This window comes from Puma concolor, chromosome C1 (genome assembly GCF_028749965.1).
Source record: "Puma concolor isolate L17-30 chromosome C1, mPumCon1.1.hap2, whole genome shotgun sequence".
Lineage (NCBI taxonomy): Eukaryota > Metazoa > Chordata > Mammalia > Carnivora > Felidae > Puma > Puma concolor.
This window is the reverse complement of record NC_141674.1, coordinates 38831974-38854437: the sequence shown is the minus strand read 5'-3', so window position 1 is coordinate 38854437 and position 22464 is coordinate 38831974. Positions and strand designations below refer to the sequence as shown.

At 41.0% G+C, this 22464-nt stretch overlaps 1 protein-coding gene across 4 annotated transcripts in view; it reads left to right on the top strand.

Moving 5' to 3' along the window:
- LOC112863632 (AGBL carboxypeptidase 4) overlaps nt 1-22464 on the top strand; it is a 1479506-nt gene that overhangs the window by 1131382 nt on the left and 325660 nt on the right. For all 4 annotated transcript variants that reach the window (XR_015254691.1, XM_086716924.1, XM_086716923.1 and 1 more), the window contains exon 6: nt 11115-11154. Coding sequence is in view for 3 of the 4 variants with exons in the window: in XM_086716924.1 (XP_086573050.1) it covers nt 11115-11154 (40 nt within the window). In the remaining variant the exon portion in view is untranslated. The remainder of the gene's footprint in view (nt 1-11114; nt 11155-22464) is intronic.

Below are 22464 nucleotides of genomic sequence, written 5' to 3'. Positions count from 1 at the left end.
CTTAGGACGCTGGGTATTTTGTAACAGAGTTTTCCATTATGCCTAGATTGCTAAAAAGCTGAGAGCCAAATGCAGACTCCACCTCTAGCAAGTGAACAGAGTATCTTAGGATATAAATTGTGAGTCATGACCTCATACATAGCACCATTCTGTTCTTATTTTTCTTTTTCGCCATGTATTTAGTTACATGTTATTCATTTCATTGCATTCTTTCATTGTAAGCTTCTTCAAATTCTTTTTTGGAAAGAGTGTTATATATTAAATAACCAAATATGTAAAGAACAAACAATTACTGTTTCCAGGAGATACCCAATAGTCTTATGAACTAAATGTCAAGCATAAACAGACTCATTAGCTCCCAGAGACAGAGGGTAGCCAGGGCCTTGTGGCTAGTCCAGCCTCCTCTCCTATTTTTTCTTAAAAGTTGGCCCTACTTTCCCATTGAAAAGTAAAATAGCTTTTATAGTTTGGGACCATTTCAGTTACCACCTATTAAAGGAGATCCTATTGATAACTCCTCAATTAGAACCAGTTCAAGCAAGTAAACAATATGACATTGGAACTCAGAATAAATTCCTAACAAAATCCTCCCCTAACTCCACTCCCCTGCCCCACTCGCTTGCTTTCCTTAACAGGTTTTTTCTAGGCATCTGTGCTTTTCTGGGCACTAAGATATAGACATAGATCCCTTTTTTCATTCTACCGAAGGAGGCATGCAAGGGAACAGTACAGAACAATGTGGCAGGTGGCCTCAAGCTGCTCCCTTTCCCTCTAAGTAGGACTTAGTCTACTTTTGTTTGAAATAAGGTAGTTGGTCTAGGTGATTTCCAAAGTTCCTTTCTCTGACACCCCAGAGGCTGTGTTACAAGTTAGCCTCACTTGTGCTGCATCCTGGTGTCCTTAAGAATGTGAAGAATAATCACAGCTTTAAAATATAAATGGAAGGCTTCAAAGGCTTATCTTTTAAACTCTCAAGTTTAAAAAGAAAGTAAAAGAAAGTTGTGACCGACTCAAAACATATGAAGAAAGAGAATTTCTAATCATGTAACTTGCTCTGGTAATAAGCTAAAATGTTACATCTGCAACAGACTTCCTGAGGTCCTATCAGAGAGCAGGGGAGAATACAGAGATATGAGAAATAAGCAGCTCCTGACCTTGGAGGAGAAGACAGTGGGTAAGAGATGGAGAGAGGGGAAGCAGAGGTGGGGAGGGAAAAAAAGACTAGTATGTAAACACCTAATTGTAATGAGAGACACTATTAAATCGATGCCTGGAGGGTGTGAGGTCCATGGGTGCACTGTGTGGAGGGGGGGCGGGATTTATCAGCTATGTATACATCCTCTCCAGCCTTGAGCTGCACCATCAGTTTAGACACCACGTCTGTTCTTGCAGGTCCCCACATGGCCCCATATCGCTGGAGCAGAGGGTAGGGAAGAAACAATCTGTCCTGGCAAGGAATCTTCTGAGTCATGACTGGAACAGCCTTCCTCTTGCTGTTTCTTGATGCATGGTTCTTTCCTTCAGAGCTGGGGAAGTGAAGTCCTTTAGCACAAGCCCCCATGTGACTGTTTGGGGTTGTAGGATGAGATGTGTGTCATTTCCCTACAGCAGGCGTAAGAGTTTCAGCTGTTTGTGCAGCCCTCTTTAAAAACCAGATCTGCCCTTCCATAGGCAATCTTTGAGCACATATTTAGACAGAGTCCACTCTGCCAGGAGAGCTAAGCCCTGTACTTTCTGTCATGGACCCTAGATTGTCATGGGAATGATATTCATCAAATAATAAACACAGGTAAATGTAGAATTTCAAACTGTGAACGCAATGAAGGAAAAGTACAGAAGGTCACTCCCACTTCAGGGGTAGCTTCTACCAGTCCCCAGGTAGAGACTGTTCCAGTTGTACCACCTCACCCAGCACAGCTCTCGTACTGTTCCCCTGCCTACAAACCTGGGAGTCAGCTGAGATTTTTCCTCATTTCTCACAACTAACTGCTCTCACAACTAACCAAGCACAAGCTTTAGAGGTCAACAGTATCCATTTGAATCTAGGCTCTTCCACTTAGCAGCTGGGAGCTTGAGCAAGTAACCTAACCTCCTGACCCTCAGCTTCTTCATTTGGAAAAACAGGGTAACAGTGCCTGGCTCAGAAGGCGGTGAGCGTTGGCACGTAGTAAGTGCTCAGCAAATGGCAGCTGCTACAGCCACCGCTGCTATTAATCCTACTTCCAAAATGCTTTGCAGTTTCATATGCTCCTCTCCATTTCCACTGGCCCTGCTTTGTGCATGTGCCAGAGGCTGAAATAAGATGCTCCTTTAAGCTGCCCTGGGGATGAAAGCCACTTGCATGCCTGGCTTTTCCAATAACAGGAAGCTCCAGGAGCAGAAACCACTCAGCGAAATCTATTGAAGCAATCTCACACTGCAGCCCCAGCTTTTGTCTGCCACCCCACTCTACTTGCTGCTGAATTTAACCCCTGCTTGTGGGATTCTGTTTCCACCCTGAGTGGTGCTCACTCTCTCCCTGAGTAAAAGGCTAATGCATTTTTTATTATCCTGATGAGAGTATGTGCCCAAAGGGAGGCTGATCCTCAGCCCCCACCAGGGTTCCCCTAGAAGGTGGTAGGGTTGGGGGATGCTTCAGGGTGGTACTCAGGCATCAGCCAGTGGGCCAGGTGAAGCTTGAGGGATACTTTGAACCCTGGTCATAGTACTTTACCTCATATTTTTCTTTGGAGCACTTACTATAATTGAAATTAATTCATATTGTATGATTATCTGCTTAATATGTCTGTCTTCTCCATTTCACTATTAGCTATCTCTGAAGACAGAGGCTGTCTCGCTCTTGCCCTAGCCTCAGGAACATGCTTGGCACAGAGTAGACGCTCCATTGGTATTTATTGAATTAACAAATAAGTCAATAAAGGGACAAAGAGTGAATGCACAGCGCTATGTGGGAAAGCCATGTTGCACAGAAGTTGTTTAGCATAAGAAGAAGTGGGAAGAAGGCCATGTCAAGGACAGGAGGTAGGGTCAGGGTCAGGGAGCAGGGAAGGCAGTGGCGGGCAGCATGGTCAGGCAAATATAAGGCAGGTGTCCCACTTCGGTGGTATGTGGGCATGAACTCAGGGCCTTGAGACAGTTGTTTCCAAACTTTCATAATCCATGTTCCCTTTCCTCAGAGGTGACTGGCTCTCCCCATTCCTTCCTTCCCTTGCAGGTGAGAGTTGATCTTCTATATATGACACTGACGCACGTGATTAGGCCCACTTTTATTGTCTGAAAATAATAGGTAACTTTTTGCTTGCTTTCCAAATATAAGTTTATATTAAAACTTAAAAACCATTTTTTCAAATAGCACATAAAACCCATGGAGATTTTTCACACCCTCCTCGAATGCCAAGGCTAAGATATCTACTCTTTATCAGAAATACAATGCGGATCATTAAATTAGTCTAAGATAGGAGAAATTTAATTTTAGAATGATCAGTCCTGTAGCCAGTGAAGATGCTAGACTGGAATAAGATATCAGAAGCAGCGAGTTTAGAGAGAGGCCAACGACACGTGAAATCCTTTTCTAGGGAGCAGGTTTTGCCCAGGGGGCAGGGCAGGGAGGGGTTGTGAGAGCCCTAGATGCCTTGAATGTGGCTATGGCTGGGGAGGGGAGGAACTAAACAGGGCAGTGGGGTCGCAGGAAAAAGAGAGGCCTGAGCCCTGATTCCAAATGTGTGTCTGTGCCCCTGTGCCCCCTGTTTTCGGAAGGCATTGATCCTCAGGTCTTCTCCAGGATGGCCAGCTTATGGAGTGACAGGAGAATGCACAGGGCCACTGGTGCTCTTGTTTAAATCATCTCCAGTCTATGCCATGAAAGACTGACTTTTCCCCAAATAGCTATTCTGCACGAAACACAGAAAGCAAAACAGAACACATAATCAGCGACTATTCTCCTCTACCACGCAGAACCCCACACATCAAACCAGCCCCGAGCTCCCAGAACACCACGTCCCTTTCTCATTCTGAGAAGTAATTGCAATGCAGTTCGTGACCAAAATGAAAAGTCCATTTTTAACCATAGTCTCATAATTACCCATCCAGATGAAGAAGGCCAAATTGTCTGTGGTCCAATCCCTAGGTCCCCAAGGCAGAAAGAGAGAATTTTGAGAAAAATTCTGGGGCCAGTGTATGAGTGTGTCTACTGGGAGAGAGGCAGACAAAACTAAAGGCCTCTTCTGATGACCTGTGCAGTAGGACCCTGTCTAGCTGTCATTCTGGTAACAGGTGATCAGCAGATCTTTATGGAACAATATCTATTGGTCAGACACTGGGCTAGTGCCTGAGAGGAGAGAAGGAATGATGCCACAGCCCCTGCCTTCAGGGAGCAGGGAGCTCACACAACCAAGGGAGAGGACAGAGGAGTAAATAGGCCGGGGAAATGCAGCGTGATGATGCTCTGATGGGGAAGGTCAGGGGCATAAGGACAAGATCCTGTCCAGCCTTGGCAGGTCTAGATGGACTTTACAGAAGACATGGTATGTGAGTCAAGATCTGGGTAACAAAGAGGGCAGGCACCTGGGTGGTTCAATCGGTTGAACGTCTGACTCTTGATTTCGGCTCAGGTCATGATCTCATGGTTCCTGAGTTTGAACCCCACATTGGGCTCTGCACCAACAATGTGGAGCCCGCTTGGGATTCTGTCTCCTTCTCTCTGTGCCCCTCCCCCACTTGTTCTCTGTATCTTTCTCAAACTTTCTCAAAATAAATAAAAATAAACTTAAAAAAAAAAAAAAGAACTGGGTAACAAGTAAGAATTAGCCAGGCAAAGCAGGTTGGGTGTAGGATTATTGTTCCAAGAAGAGGGAATTGTACAAAAGCCTAAAGGGGAGAGCATACCAAATTTGGGGAAATACAAGTGGTTGGAGCTCAGAGTCTGAGAGAACAGGAGCTAGAAGGCAGGAGCCAGGTTACGGAACTTGTCCAATAACAGTTCAAAGGTTACACTTTTTCCTGTAGGAGGCCTGATGAGTTTTAAGCTGTGCATTCTAGAAAGTTCACTCCAGGTGCAGCTGCAATGTAGATGAATGGAAGAGACCAGACTTGAAGCAGGGAGGCCACTTAAGATGCTGTGGTAGGCCAGGGGCGCCTGGGTGGCTCGGTCGGTTAAGTGTCCGACTTCGGCTCAGGTCATGATCTCGTGGTCCGTGAGTTCGAGCCCCGCATCGGGCTCTGTGCTGACAGCTCAGAGCCTGGAGCCTGTTTCAGATTCTGTGTCTCCCTCTCTCTCTGCCCCTCCCCTGTTCATGCTCTGTCTCTCTCCATCTCAAAAATAAATAAACGTTAAAAAAAAAAAAAAAAAAAAAAAGATGCTGTGGTAGGCCATATGGTGAGAAGCCGAAAGTCTCAACCAGAACTGGAGCTGGCACTCAGAAATCCTGGCTGTCAACCAGAGTGCTCCCCACTCTACCTGGTGTCCTTCCTCCCCCTTGCCCATGTTCAGAGTGATTCTTTCTCTTTCTCACGCCTTCTCCTTCCTATTAGGCTCCTGGAAGTTGGTCTACACTCTTTATGGATGATGTACCTAATTTTCAGCTAGCTTAAGTAGCATGCCTAGGATAACACTGTTCAGCAATGATAGAATTAGGATTCACACCTTTGTCTCATTTGGAGTCTGGAACTCTTTCTACAAAATAGTTTCTGTAACTGCAGTGAGAGGGGCTCAGATATGAAAAAAGAACATCTTCCAGATTGGATATTGCCTGAAAGAGTCTCTCCCATATGCATAGGACTTTGACTACATCACTAGGCTGCAGTTGCTGGGCTTTTCAAACTGCCTCCTTGTAACAAAGTAACCAGCTGGTATTCTATTGATTATCTTGCTGATTAATTTCACCTTCCCTGAAAAAGGGGCTAGAAACAAAACCACAGTTTTAAGAGCAAACATATTCATTTTCACAAGAAATATATGTGACTTACACTCTTATACTTCAAAACAAAGACTCAGCCTGGGACAAAAAATATAATGTTGCATTAAATTAAAAAGTATTTCATTTATTGCATATAAATATGATCTCATTAAATTAAACACAAGCAAGAAAGATGACAAGAAATTACACCAAAATGCTAACCATGGCTCTCTTTCAGTGATGGGATTTTGTTAATTTTTACTTTCTCAATTTTCTGAAAATTTGGAAAATGATAAAAATAAGCATATATTGTTTTCATATTTACAAAAAAATTTTTAAGTTTATTTGTTTATTTTGAGAGAGGAGAAAGCACAAGTGGGGGAGAGGCAGAGAGAGAGACTCCCAAGTAGGCTCCATGCTGCCAGCATAGAACCCAATGCAGGGCTTGAACCCACGAAGCCATGAGATCATGACCTGAACTGATACCAAGAGCTGGATGCTTAACCCACTGAGCCACCAAGGCTCCCCCATAATTACAAAATTTTTGAAGATAGGTTCTTCAACTTGAGACAACAATAGTTTTCACTGAGAATAATAGAACCCATAATAGGTCTGAAATTCCTGGAGAAGGTTTCTAACTGACTCACCTTTCAATATTTCCACCCTCAGGGCAATCATCTGTGACCAGAGGTGACACGATATTGGGATAACAAAACAGCTTTGACTGAATCCATGGGAGAATAAAGATAACTTTTAGATAACTTTTAGAGCATGTGTGCTGGTCGACAATTCCTTAAGCATCCACTCTAGATACTCTGGCCATCCCTGGCTTGCACCAAATGCTGAGATTGTTCTTGTTGACCTTGGAACCCCCAACCCCCATGGACTTTATTGAGTCATGACTCAGAATTTACAACATGGTGGTTAAGCATAGAAATGGGTTTCTGCTGAATGTCTACAAGGCAACACTTTTACTAGGGAAGGCTGGACGCAGGATTCATACACAGTCCAGAGTCTATACATCAGCTTCTAAGTTTATGCCACACTCCTCCAGAAGTTCACGGAATACCATGCAGGCCCAACGGGACACATTTCCCTCTGTGTAGGCATGGAATTCCTTCACCTGAGAAGGAACATTCTCCTTCCACATTTCTCACATCACACACACGCGCATGTGTGCATACACACACACACACACACACACACACACTACCACTACCATGCATGTGAAGGCCTTGCCTTCCCGAGACAGTAGCTTATGGTCGGCTGGTGGTTCAGCTGGTCAGCTCTCAGCCAGCAAGCCCCCTCGACCTACCAAATCTGCTGCCCAGCTAGCTGACTTCATTTCCTCCAGCTAACATTGCATATTCTACCATCCAAGTGGTTAGATCATATATCCTTTCCATATGGAAGACCCTTATCTCTCTCAGTTGGTAACTTATTATAATTTGGTAATTCTTTATGTCCAACATACCCCTTTCTATATATAACTCACTATACATTATTGATGAAATTCCACAAATCAGGTGCCCTAATTTTACAAATGCCATACAGTTTTCACTGGCGCTCTCAAATGATGATACTAGGCAGGCCATTTAGTAATGAAAAATTTATCTTTCATTCCATTCCTTTTATTTTTGAAGGACTTTGAGAGAATTATTTGAATATTCCAGTTTCTTAGGTAAAACCCACTGCACAGTGATTCTTGAAAGTACACTTCAAGAATTTTTATTTTTATTTTTTCCATTTTTACTTGCATGTAGAACAGGCAGAGTTTGCAATCCTAAGAGCTACAGGTTAAACAATAGCCTACACTTACCTGCTTGGGCCACTAGGTGGTGCACACATATGTCTGTGAACTGTAGGTTAAGTGGGCTTGTCACCAGGTTAGATGTAATTCATCACCACAGCAGTAGTACAGACAGTAGGAGCTGTTGGAGTCTAAGAGAGCCAGTGATCCTGTGGGTGAGAGTAAAAGAAGGAAAGTCTCCCACAAGAAGTGGATAGCCAGTATTGCTGTCTGCGAAGATGGTAGGAACAAAATCATAAAGACAAAGTAAGCCTAAAGGCGTGGCAGAGGGAAAGCCCTGTGGAGGAAGGGGCATGGTTACTTTCCAGGCTGATTAATTCTTACCTAACAGGGCTGTGGTAGAGGGAATGACAGAATAGTTGAATCATTTGAACCATATGACATAAAACATTCCTTCCAGACCTTTGCACTGGCACTGGAGATAGAGAGATGGAATGACAGTCTTACCCTTGAGTAAGGACCTCCTGAGATTGAAACAGAAGAAACAGACAGTTAAAACAGAGCACGATACAAAAGGTTGGTTTTACAAGATTCATTGGAAGAGCAATGTGTGGACTATTCTGTTGAAAGGAAAGAGGGGGTTAGGTTTGGAAGTTGGCATGCAAAGAAGATCTCATGGACATCTTGAGCAGTAAGAGAGGACTTCCATGAAGACCAAAGGTCATGAAAGATTAGGCAGAGAGAATGGCATGATCAAAGGCATGGGGAGAGGGTTAAAAGAATAATGTGGATTCCAGGAATGCTTCAGTTGAATTTAGCAAATGCTTACTGAGGGCTACTATATACCATGGACTGAATAATACATCTTCTAGCCCTTATGATGCTCTCCAACTAGTGAGAAAGACACTGAAAATTGCAATATGAGAGGGAAGTGAGATGTGGTCCCTGTTACATTCTCTCTCTGCTCTTTAGCCCTCAGTGCTTTGGCCATAGGGAGTCTCAGGTAAGTCTCTACACCAGAAGAGGGAGCCCACAAGCACGGCACCTTGTTGTACTTGACTCCCTATCCCTGAAGGTGTTTCACTCACTTTCATTTTACAGGTGTGAAGTTTGAGGCCAGAGACATCGAGGACACTATCCAAACCCCACAGAGAAGCCAAGGCACAAGCCCATGTCTGTCTGCCTCCTGTCATATTTTCTTCCCTTTTTTCTCTACTGGACCCTGGACACAGAGTCACTATTTACAGATAGCTCTTTAATTAGGAAATAGACACTTCTCAGATAAATAATCTTTCACCAACATCAGTCATCACAAAGTCAAACTTATAGAAAAATAGAAGGATGCGTTGTTTTCTTTCCTCAAGCATGAGAGAAGTGCTGAGCCACACAGGTTGGCCTTGGCAATGGCAGCTTGAGCCAGTTGTGCCACTGGCCTGGTTCTGCGTTTGGGAGGGAAGGCAGTCTGGCTCCAGCATTCCTTCTAGCCCGTGTGTGTGGGTGTGTGTTTCTTTTCAGAGTGAGGATGTGTGTTCACAATGTAGGTCAGTGACATCTTGGAGTTGCATTGTTTGCTTGGAAATGTCACCTGGAATGAGTTATGAAATAGCAGGAAAACAGTGATGTTGATTGAGAAGTCCTTAAGGGACTTGTTTCAGGCTCATGAGAAGTCATTGAAGTAAAGGGTACAGAGATCTTAAAGAGGTTTTGACTGGGACAGATCAAAGTCAAACAGAGGAGGAGAGAGACCATAAGGGCGAGGAAATTTGAGACCATGTCTTATGAGGAAAGGACACAGGGACTAGGCATATTTAGACTGGAGAGAAGACACAGATCTTCAGATGTCCAAACTCTTGTCATGGGCTGAGGCAGCTAGACACAGTAATGGTGTCATATGAAAGCAGCTTTTAACCCTGATCAAAGTACAGCTATCCAACTGATAAGAAGTAATGAACTCCCCATCAAGAAAAGGGATGAAACAAGCAATGTGGGGCCATTGCAGAAGGGATTCCTCACCTGGTAGCAGGTCAAACTCAGTGACTTTTGAGCTCCAAGTATCCATAATTCTATGAAAAAGGAAGAGGTAACTTATATAAACCAAGGGTCATGTGGTCTATAGTAACAACAACAACATCAGTACTGAATATCTTTTAGGTGAGCACCTATTAAGTATCAGGCACCATCATAATGATTTATGTACATTGTCATATTTGGGGCTTTCAGGCCAGCATTAGAACTGACTAAATTCTAATCCGGGCCCTTCCATTTAATGAAGAGATGCTCTTGGAAGATAATTTTCCTCTCTGAATTTCATGCCACTTCTCTGTATAATACAAACCCTGTAGGATTGCCAAGAGTATGAAAAGACATGACACATCAAAGCACCCAGTACTGTGCCTGGCCTATAGTTGGCACTCAAAAAATGTTTCTGCCTTCTCATTTCTGCTTAAGCAGAATTTCAATAAGCCATTCCCCATTCTTGGAGAAAGACAAGATAAATAGGGAAATGCAGGTAAGGTGAAATATGGCAAAGGATCTATTAGAAGAAATACTGGGTAATCAGAAGTCACTACGAGATGTAGCCTAGAGCAATGGTTCTTGTTTGCTTGTACCCTTTTGGAGAAAAAAAATATAGATTTCTGGGACTATTTATGGAAAATCAAGTGTAGGAAAGAGAAAGAAGTCATCTGGGGCTTAAGAAATCCTGGCTTAAGTCTTTAAGAGAGTTGCTCACTGCCCCACTCCCAGCCTCCAATACCCACTTCTCCAACCTCAGGTTCCCATGACATCCAATTCAGGACAGAGCTTTCCTGTAGGTATGCTGTAATGTGGGGCAAGCCTACTGAGATATTGATCTCCTCAGCCCTTGGGGTAGCCAGGGCCAATTGCCTACAAACATAAGCAGCCTCACCCACATGGACTAGTGCACCAGGCAGATACTTTTGCTATGATTGTTATATGTTACAAAGATATGAGGATTCAGTTAGAAAAGAAATGGTTTCATCATCAGTAATTAAAATTGTCATAGCATTGCTGAGCAAATTAAATAAATAAACCAGCCCAGGAGTACCTTGGTTAGAGAGGAATATGAGGAGGGTGACAGGGACGTAGGGACCCATGCAAAGAGGATTGCCAAGATATGAGATACTTAAACAGTGGGGCTAGCATGAACAAAGGGCATCTCGTACAGAGGACGTGAGCTCATGGCCTTTCCCTAGGTATAAAATAGGTTTGACTGGAAGACCTCTAAGGCCTCTCACCTCTGACTGTACAAGGATGAACAAAAAAGCCATCCATTCCCTTTGTCTCTAGGGTGCAATGCCTCTCTGCAGAATTGTGAGCAAGCACCACATTCTCCCCTTTATACCCTGCTCTGTGTATCTGAATATCCCTTTTGTGTGTCCACCCTAAGCTGCTAAGCACAGTTCGCTCTCGCTCAATTTAGTGATCTCATAGTATGTTTTCTTTTGCAGCAACAGCGGCAGCTTGACCTCCTGACAATCACCAGCCCTGGTGAGTAGGTGCAGCCGTTCTGCTTTGGCTTTTCCCTTATTTCCCAAAGCGATGCCTGTTTGCCTATCCAAGTGCAATTCCTGCCTTCCTCCTTTGACTCCCTGGATGAACAGCAGAACTCTTAGTGCCATGAACAATGCTTCTCCCTTCATTCTCTGCCTCACAGGCATTTCCTACCCCCACCCCCCAGCTCCATGCTGCCTCCTCTTGACTCTGCAGATGGCAGGACTGATAATCTGATGTTGCTACATATTCCAGGGCCAAATTCTCCCCAGATCGTTCAATGGACTCAAGTGTCAAGGAAATGTCTTGGTCGCATGAGAAATGAGTTTCGAAATCATGGGGAGCAGGAAAGCTGCCTGGCAGGGGGCATGGAATGGAGGAAGGATGGCTTATGAGGAAGGACTAGTCTGGAAAAGTGATTAGGTTTGGTATTCTGTACTGAAGGTCAGAATAACTCTGGTCTCACTTTAGGGGAAATTCAAGTTCCCCAACAAAGCTGTGGCCATGGGAATTCTTCCCCCTAGGCCTGGCATCTAGCCTAGAGAGTGGTTGAGTAGTTTAGTTTTTCCAGAGAGGTATTTTATTTTGGTTTGGGAACTTGAGGCAAAACTGGCCAACAAAAGTTGCTATTCTCTCTTGGGATCCAAGAGGATGATGATGCCAGCAGGGTTAGTGAGCTTTCAAGAATGGGTGTGGTGGGTCATCTTTATCCATTCAAAATATTTAGCAATGCTGGTGAACCCCTGCTGTGCTAGACATTAACACTTTGGTTACTGGACTGGAGGGATATGGGATTGTGAGGGAGGGGCAAATGTGGTAGAGTGGTCATATGGCCGGGTTGGGGGCTCTAGGAGCGGCTTAACTACTGATAAATATGGAGGCATTTCAATATCTTGGCATCCAATATTTCTATACCATGGTATCTCTGGCTCTCACCAAGCTTGCCATGCTGTACCTGGGTGCCAGCTGGCTCACTTACAAAGAGATTGAGAAACTGCCCTCTGCAGGCACTATCTTAGCACAAAGGCTAGTCATCTGGTCTCAGTCACTGAGGTAAAAGACAGTGACTACAAATGTAAGTTGGATCTACCCAGTTCAGGTGACCTTACCGTATTTCCATCTAATAGAGCTTTTTGAGCTTAGGACTTTAGAAGAACAGAGATTAAGTGGTTTAAAAATGTTTAATCTGCTCTATAGATGAGCTATGTTCAATGCATATATGATTAACATATAGAAATTTCAAATCATGGGCTAACATAACTAGAGTGGCTCACGTGTGTGACATGTGACCTACCAATCCCTCCCAGCAAGGTGCTGGTGAGGGAATATCTCTGTCCTTCTTTGGTTTCTGTCCATTGTAATTGTGTACTATTCTACTCCACATGTGCTAACCCAGATTGCCTGTTTCCACATTCCAGTTTCATCTTGTTACATCCTGATATGATGCAGACGTATGAATTGGAGGGGATTCTTGATATGTCTTTAGACCCTGTTTACTGTAGTTCTTTTGTGCTAGCTCTTTCTGTTCCTAATTGCTGCTGCACAAATTCAAGCAGAGTAGTAGTGACTCTGAGTGTACTCCTTTTGAAGAGCTACAGAATTGCAGAATAATAAGCGCTGCCAGAGTTTGGAATGGTTTATAATTTTACCTACTTTTAGATATTATCTAAAATGTCTCCTGGGTAAAAGCTTCCCAAAAGGTATAGCATGGCACACTGTGTACTGCAAGTAGGCTACCTTTGTGTGATATTATTGTGAGATTTGCACCTGTGAGATATTGATCCACTTACCTCTCAGGGGCACAGGTAGGACTTGAGTAACTGGAGCCTCCAGGGTGGTAGTCTCACTCTATTGTACAGGACAAATATCCATATGCGCCATGACATGGAAAGGTTGGGAAGCACCATTAGACCAGGTATTATCTGGACAACTTCTATCCCATGTCAAAAGCACTTTCCTCCACTGCGACTGACCATCCCTCGCTTTTCATATCATCCCTATTCCCTATCTCCAGAAGCTGTAGCAGCAACAGCGGGCTTGCTACCTCTCTGGGGCCGTCAGTGGGAGGTACTAGCTTGTCTGTACTCCTCACCACCATCCTCCACACAGAGCTTCAATCTGATGGTGCCACTCTTCATATACTAAGAGCTTTCAGAAGTGCAGGTTGGGAATTTGGAAGCCTTAATAATCTGTGTTATCTTCTTTTCTTATTTTTTTTACTGTGAATAATTTTGAATATACAGAAAAGAGTAGAGATATAATGAACAGCCTTTATTGCCCTCCCTGCTCCACCAAACATGTTGGCTTTATCATATCAATATTGAGCCATCAATGCCACAGAGTCCCCTATTTGAAAAATTTATAGATCTAGTTGAGACTTTTCTATACTCTTACTGATTGCAGCTTTCTCCCTTCACTCTACAGGTAACCACTATCATAAATTCTATTTTTTTCTGTATCTGTGTATATAAAAATAAAGTAGCTATAACTGGTATTCTTTTACAAATTCCTCTAAGTGATGCCACACTGTAAATGGCATTCTGTGACTTTTCCCCTACTCATTATTATATTGTACAGATTGATTCATGTAGATACATATACTACTGGTTCATTCATTTTAACTGCTATATAGTATTCCACATATGATTGCATTGCAATTTATTTATCCATTTTTTGATCATAATTTAGGCTATTTTCAGTTTTTTATAACGGCAAGCAATGCTACAAAGAGTGTTTTTGTGCATTACTCCTGTGTATAACCATGAGAATTTCTCTAGGGCATATAGTTAGGAGAGGAATTCTTGATTTTGTGCATGTTCAAATTTACTGTGTAATTACGGCCAGTTGTTTTCCAAGGTAGTTGAACAAATACATGCTTCCAATGGAAAAGTGTAAGGGTTTCCATTTCCTTAAATCCTTAATACTTGGAATTGTCAGGCTTACAAAATTTTACCACTCATCATGATAAATGTGAAATGGTATCCGATTGTTTTTATAATATTTGTTTCCCTGATTACTGATGGTTGAGTATATTTTCAAATGTTTATTGACCACTTTGGTTTCTTCTTTGGTGAATTGACTTTTCATATCCTTTTTCCATTTTCCATTGATTTGTTGTTTCTTTTTATTGATTTATAATCCTTTATTATTCCAAATATCAATACTTTGTCACTTATATGCATTGCAAATATCTTCTCCCAGACTGGGGCTTGTGGTGGTTTTTTTTTTTTATTAATAATGTACTTTTACATGGAAGATTTTTAAAAATTTAATGGAGTTAAATTTATCAACCTCTTGCTTTGCTTTTGTGACTTATGTAAGAAATCTTTCCTTCCCTGGATATCATACTCTTCTGTATTTACCTCTAAGAATTGTCAAGTTTTATTTCATACTGAGTCTTTATCTCATTTAGTAATGATCTTTTGTATAATATGACTTAGGGATTTACTTATTTTTTTTTGTTTACATATGGATAACCCATTGTCTCAGCACCATACAACAACTACTGCATCCCTTCTCCCACTTATAAGCAATTACATGCCTGTCATATAGAAATTATCCTATATACAGAATCTGTTTCTGAGGTCTCTGTATTATTCCATTGGTCTACCACACTTACTCTGAATTAACTCCACACTGTCTTACTTATAATACATCTTAATTTTAATATTATCTTTATAATTAGTAGGGAGATATCCTTCTCCTTTTCCCTTTTATGGAAATCTTTTGGAAATACTGGTATCTGTTGTTTTTTTTTTTAAATAAAATCCAATAATCTATGTATTGTGACAGGTGAATTTAATCTATTTGTATTTATTATAATTACTGATATATTTGGATAAATATCTACTACCATATTTGTGCTTTCTGTCTATCATTTATTTTATTTTTTTTCTCTTGTCCTCCCTTTTTTGGTATTATGTTTTATATATTACTTGCTTTCCCCCTACCCAATCTACAGATTTGGATGCTATTGATTTTATTTCTGACTTTAACTGATTACCTTTGGATGTACATTTGATTATATATTTTCTTACAAAATCTACAGCCTTTCACAAAATTAGCCTTCATAATAAGCTGAATAAAAGATAAACTAGTTGGGGTGCCTGACTGGCTCAGTTGGTAGAGCGTGCAACTCTTGATTTTAGGGTCGTGAGCTCGAGCCCACGTTGGCAGTAAAGACAACTCAAATAAATAAATAAACTTAAAAAAAAAAAAGACTAGTTGTTGTATGGTGCTGAGACAATGGGTTACCCATATGTAAACATGCTTTAACCACCTATTGAACACTGTCCTGTCACCACCTAATTATTATTATTTTAGACTTCTCAGTTAAACTGTTGCAAAAAAGAAAAACAATGAATTACTAACAGTACTGAACTAATTTACTTTTCCTACACAGCTTATAAATTTTGTGTTCTTATTATGTATCAAGATTTCCTGTTACCTTATTAAAGTGAATCCTTTTTTTTTTCTTTAATTTACTTATCTATTTTGAGAGAGAGAGAGCGCACACGCATACACAAGTAGGGAAGCTATAGAAAGAGAGAAAGAGAAAGAGAGAATCCCAATCAGGAGGAGCCTGATATGGGCCTTGAACTCAGGAACCATGAGATCATGACCTGAGCCAAAATCAGCTGCTTAACTGACTGAGCCACCCACATACCCCAAAGTGAATCCTTTAATAGCTATTTAGTGAGAGTCCACAGGCAACCCTCTTAATATATGTTTGTCCTTATTTTGACTTCTCTCTGGAATAATAGTTTGGCTAGGTATAAATTCTAGTTTGAGAAATTTCCTTTGTACTTTGAAGACTTTTAAAACTTGTTTTCTGACATACATAATTGCTGATGAAAAGTCTTCCATTATTTGTTTTTAAAAAAATTTTTTAATGTTTATTTATTTTTGAGAGAGAGAGACAGAGCACGAGCAGGGGAGGAGCAGAGAGGGAGACACAGAATCCGAAACAGGCTCCAGGCTCTGAGCTGTCAGCACAGAGCCCGCGGCGGGCTGGAACTCACAAACCTTGAGATCATGACCTGAGCGGATGGATGCCAGACGCTCAACGGACTGAGCCACCCAGGCACCCCAATTATTTAATTGTTTTTGATAACTTATCTTTTTTGATAGATTTCAAGATTGAAAATCTTAATGTTCTGTTTTTGGTTTGGGTGGGATTTTTTTTTTTTTCTGTAAATAGATATGAATTCATTTCTATTTACCCTGCTTGGTACTCTGAGTATACTTCCACCTGAGAATCTATGTGTTTCTTTAATTCTCAGAAATTATTGGCAAAATTTCTCTTCAAATACTACTTTTCCCTTATTCCTCTAACTCTCTTCTTCAAGAATTTCTATTAGATGACTGTTCGATTTTCTCAAGTGGCCCACCATGCCTGTTTTTCATAATTTGTTTTTCATAATTTTTATCATTTTGTATTACCGCACTAATTCTGAGTTCCCCACAAGTAACTTGCATTTATAAATTCACTTTTTGACCATGTCTAGTCTAGACTCTTTTCCCTGTCTTTTTCAATATTTCAATGACTATATATTTTTAATTTCCAAGATTTCTAATTTTGTTCATATCCACCTGTTCTTGTTTTATTTCTGCCTATTCTGTTTCATAATTTCTTATTCTGTTTTAATGCCTTCGTTTGTTTCTCTGAACATCCTCAATATGCTTATTTTAAAATCTCTGACTGTTCTATAAAATAAGTTTCATCTGGAGTGAATTCAAGTTATAATTGTTAATTTTGTTTTGTATCATTTTTAGCATTTAATTTCTTCATGCATTTTGAAATTTTAATTTGTAAGAGCACTTTGAGGAGGAAATTTTCTGGTTTTCTCTCTCCTCATCCCCAACGCCCCACCCCCACAACCCCTCCTGTGCTCACATCTCCCTGTGTGGTGGTTTTTGTTGTTAACTCTACCCACATCTCAGTATAGGACCTGGTAAATAGTGGGGATATATCAGATCCAGTGACAAAAAGTCAGCAGAAGAGCTTGACATTGTTTCTGTTTCCTGCATCTATATTCCTCACCTCCTCTCTAGGCTTGCAGTGCAAGGAGCTATTTCCCAGAAAGTTCTACAGCAGCCTTTTTAATTTTTTCCCTAGGCTCCTTTCAAGACATGAGAGCCCCACCCTAGGGCTCTAAGCAGAAGATGTAGGGGCACCTGGGTGGGTCTGTTGGTTAAGCATCCGACTTTGGCTCAGGTCATGATCTCACGGTCTATGAGTTCAAGCCCCGTGTCAGGCTCTGTGCTGACAGCTCAGAGCCTGGAGCCTGCTTCACATTCTGTGTCTCCCTCTCTCTGCCCTTCCCCTGCTCATGCTGTGTCTGTCTGTCTGTCTGTCTGTCTCTCTCTCTCTGTCACTCAAAAATATATAAACATAAAAAAAAAAAAGATGTTGTTTCTGATCCTCATCTTCCAGAGTACTGTTAGTTCCTGTTGTCCCATAGGAGGCAAACTTCAGCTGCTACTTCCTGCTTCTATGTCCAGATCTCAGCATGCAAGTAGCCTCGGGACCACTTACCTTTCACATTTCTGTACGTTTCAACTTTGTGGGGACATGTCTCTCACAAGAGAGCCCAAATACATATTTTCATTTCTTTTTTCATCCAATATTACTATTTGATGAGAATGAATGGGCTTATTGAAGCATGAATTTATTTAGCCATTTGACCCAGAAATCCAGCTATAGTTTCTTCTTTACTTTCTGGAAAGTTTATTCTCCTATAGCCTTTTCAATAAAAGGGAGGCAGTATGAAGAAGTATTTTTCTCTTATCCAAGCAAAACTCCTAACCACCAGACTGCAAAGAGAGACTATTATTTTTTGCACATGTATATACATATGTAATTTTAAAAATAAAATTCAGATGATACTATATAAACTGTTTTATTTGAATGTAGTATGAACATTTTCAATGTTATTAAATATTCTCTAAAAGGGAATTTTACATAGTTTAAAATCATTCCATTATATTTATAATTTATAAAAACTCTATTATATGTTAAATTGTATCCAGTTATTTAATTATAAATAATACCACAGTGAACATTCTTATATAAAGACTTTTGTATGCATCTCTAATTATTTCTCTAGGAAAAATTCCTAGAATGAGAATTACTGAGAAAGGTGTACATAAGTCACCAGTCATGACAGGCTACATTATGCTGAAGTAACAATGACACCAAAATTTCAGAAGCTAAAAAAAAAAACAAAGGCTTATTTCTCACTTTTGGTACATGTCCCACATGGTTTGGAGACAGCTCTGCTTTACATCTTCTTTTTTTTTAAATCTTATTTTATTTTATTATTATTATTTCAGTAGGCTCCACACCCAATGTGAGGCTTGAACTTATGATCCTGAAGTTAAGAGTCACATGCTGTACTGACTGAGCCCACCAGGCACCCCTGCTTTACATCGTCTTTACTCTGGCACCCAGACCAAGCATTCTTTCTTTGGAACATACCTGGGTGTCTTAGTTTGGGTTCCCTAAGAAGAAAACCTTGAGACAAAGATTTCAGGGCAAGTAATTTATTTGGGACATAATCCCGGAGACCCTTGGTAGCAAAGCAAGGAAGCAATACAGGAAAAGAAGGGAGAAGAAGAAGAAGACGAAGATGAAGAAGAAGAAAGAGGAGGAGGAGACGGAGAAGGAGGGAGAGGCCGAGGCAGAGGGTGAGGGAGACGGAGAGGGAGAGGGAGAGGGAGAAGGAGGAGAAGGAAGAAGAGGCAAGCTACCACTAAGGACAACTGGAACTTAATCAAACTGGAGAACCCTGGAAGTTAATGTGGAAAATAAGCCTCGAGTTATCCCTCTGGGAGGCAAAGGACTGAGAGTGAAAGTGGGTGTGCTAATTCCCTTCCAGACTTCCAATCTGCTCAAGAAGTATGGACATAGCAGGTTCCAGTGGCCAAAGAAAGCTCTCAGGATAGATTTGCACATGTTGGCAATTGGAAATTATTTAACATTGTGCACAAGTAAGTGCCCAGTGAATATGTGACATTCCAGCACCTGCCACATGGGTCATCATGGCAGAGTGAAAAGGGAGAGATACAGTGAGCCATGTACTTGCTCTAAAAATATTTGGAAGGGGTCACTTCCACCCATATTTCCTTGGTCGAAGCAAGTTATATGACCACTCCTAAATTCAACAGGGTGGAGATGTATACTCTTCCCACAGGGAAGGGGACTGCAATGCAGAGAACTAGAATATTTGGCAATGATTCCTTAATCACACCTACAGAAATATTTTTATATTCCTACTATCAAGTTAAGAGTGCTGGTCTTAGGTTTTTTAAAATAATGGCTTTACTGGGGTGCCTGGGTGGTTCAGTCGGTTAAGCCTCCAATTTCCGCTGAGGTCATGATCTTGCATTTCGTGAGTTTGAGCTCCACATCAGGCTCTGTGCTGACAGCTCAGAGCCTGGAGCCTGCTTTGGATTCTGTCTCTCTCTCTCTCTCTCAGCCCCTCCCCTGCTCACACTCTGCCTCTCTCTCTCTCTCTCTCTCTCTCTCTCTCTCTCTCAAAAATAAATAAACATCAAAAAAAAAAAAAAAAATAGGGGCTCCTGGGTGGCTCAGTCGGTTAAGTGTCCGACTTCAGCTCAGGTCATGATCTCACAGTCCATGAGTTCGAGCCCCGCGTTGGGCTCTGTGCTGACAGCTCAGAGCCTGGAGCCTGCTTTGGAATCTGTGTCTCCCTCTCTCTCTGCCCATCCCCTGCTCATGCTCTGTCTCTCTGTCTCAAAAATAAATAAAAACATTAAAAAAATTAAAAAATAAAATAATAGCTTTATTGAGATGTAATTCACATGCCATAATATCCACCTTTTAAATGCATCATTTAGTGGGGTTCAGTATATTCACAGAGTTGTATAACCATTACCACTAATTCCAGAACATTATCACCACTCCAAAAAGAAACTCCATTAACAGTCTCTTCCTATTTCTGCCTTCCCCCATGCTCTGGAAACCGCTAATCTACCTTCTGTCCTTATGGATATGCCTATTCTGGACATCTCATATAAGTGGAATTGTACAGTATGTGGCCTTTCTTGACTAGCTTTTCCACTTAGCATAATATTTTCAGGCCCATCCATATTGTAGTATGTATCAGTACTTCATTCCTTTTTATTGCCAAATAATATTTCTGTGTGGATATATCACAATTTGTTTATCCATTCTATTTCATTTGTTTCCACCTTTTGTCTATTATGAATAATGCTGCTATGGGCATTGGTGTATAAGTTTTGTGTAAACATGTGTTTTCAGTTCTCTTGGGTATAAACCTTAGAAATAGAATTGTTGGGTCATATGGTAAGTGTTAGGATATACATTTTGAGAAACTGCCAAAATGTTTTCCAAAGTAGCTGTACCATTTTACATTCTTATCAGCAATGTAGGACACATCCAATTTCTCCACATCCTCTCTGACACTTGTTATTATCTATCTTTTGTTTGAGAGAGAGAGAGAGAGTGAGAGAGCATTCATGTGTGAGTGAGGGAAGGCAGAGGGGGAGAGAGAGGGAGAGGGAGAGGGAGAGAGAATCTTAAGCAGACTCCATGCCCAGAACTGAGCCCAATGTAGGGCTCGATCTCATGACCATAAGATCATGACACAGGGCTTGATCTCACAACCATGAGATCATGACCTGAGCTGAAACCAAGAGTTGGGCACTTAATCGACTGAGCCACCCAATCACACCTATCTTTTGATTATAGTCATCCTCCTGGGTGTGAAGTAGTATCTCATTATAGTTTTGATTTGCATGTGCTAATGACAAATGATAGTGAGCATATTTTCATGTGCTTTTTGGCCATTTGTATATCTTCTTGGAGAAATGTTTAGTCAAATTCTTTTTCCTTACTCATTTTTAATTAAGTTACATTTATCTTTTTATTGTTTAATTGTAAGAGTTTTAAAGTATATATTCTGAGTATAAGGTCTTTTATTAGATATATGATTTGCAAATATTTTTTCAAATGGGTTGTCTTTTCACCTGCTTGATGTTCTTTGGAGCAAAAGAAGCATGTAACTATTATGAAATTCAATTTACCTATTTTTTTTCCTTTTGTTGCTTGTACTTTTGATATATCTTGGGAAACATTGCCTAACTTAAATTCATAAAGATGTACTCTTGTGAGTTAATTTTTTTATATGATGTGAGGTAGGAGTCCAGCTTACCTCTTTTGAATGTGTTTGGTTTTCCCAGAACCATTTGTTGAAAAGAGTGTTTTCCCCCTGTTGAATTACCTGGGCACTCTTGTCAAATGGTCATAACTTTTTTGATGGTATATACTAGAAGGATAGTATTAAGAGAGTATCTAAATACTGGCACTAAGTGCCAGAGCTGTGTTAAGTGCTTTACATATATTTTTCACATAATTTCCCCCATCACCCCATAAGACAAGCATCGCCTTTTCTGTTTTAAAGATGAGAAATGAAAGTGCAGCATAATTATGTGAACTGCCTGCTTGAGCACAGTTAATAAGTGATGGAATCAGGATTCAAATTCAGAACTGTCTGATTCTAAATCCTTTGCCTTTTCTGCTGCTGCTACATATAAATATCACTTCACTTGTAACATTGGTCCATGGAGTCTTCTTTCCCAGATGGGATTCATATTGACTCACTTTTCTGGGGATGAGGAAAGTCCGGAATGCCACAGTATCATAGTCATTGGGACTTTCCCACTAACTGAGCTATGTCCTGAAGAGACAATTGATTTCCTAAGACATCATAGAAACCTCCAGAAAATAAATCATGGCTAGATTTGTTTCTGATTGCAAATCTTGTAAGCTTCCTTTTTTTTTTTTTTTCTTTTATAATCCTCTCTTAACCTTGTTAAAGCAATACATAAGTTGAGTGGTGATAGACTGGGGCTGCTGACCATGACATGACAAGTTTGAGTTTGGTCTTTTATTAAAGTCCCCCATGACATAAACTCAGCCCCTCTGGAAACTAAAGAAACAAGAGAGGCCAAATTAGCCATTGTTATGTGCCTCTGACCATCTTTAGAGCCAACAGGAGGCCTGTGGAACCCGTCCAGGGTAGCCAGGACCAGGAGTGAAGCCAAGCCAGATGACTCCCGGCCTCACTGCCAGAAGGTTAGCAGCACCATGGATGTGCAGAGAGCGGCTAGTTCAAAAAATTCATGCACGTCGTTAAAACAACTTTAAAAGAGATTTTTAAAGAACAAAAATAAATTACTCCTAGTCCCACAGCCTTAGCACAATACAAAACCTAATTCTATTTATACATTTTCCCTTTCAGTTCTTGTCTATATGCAGAA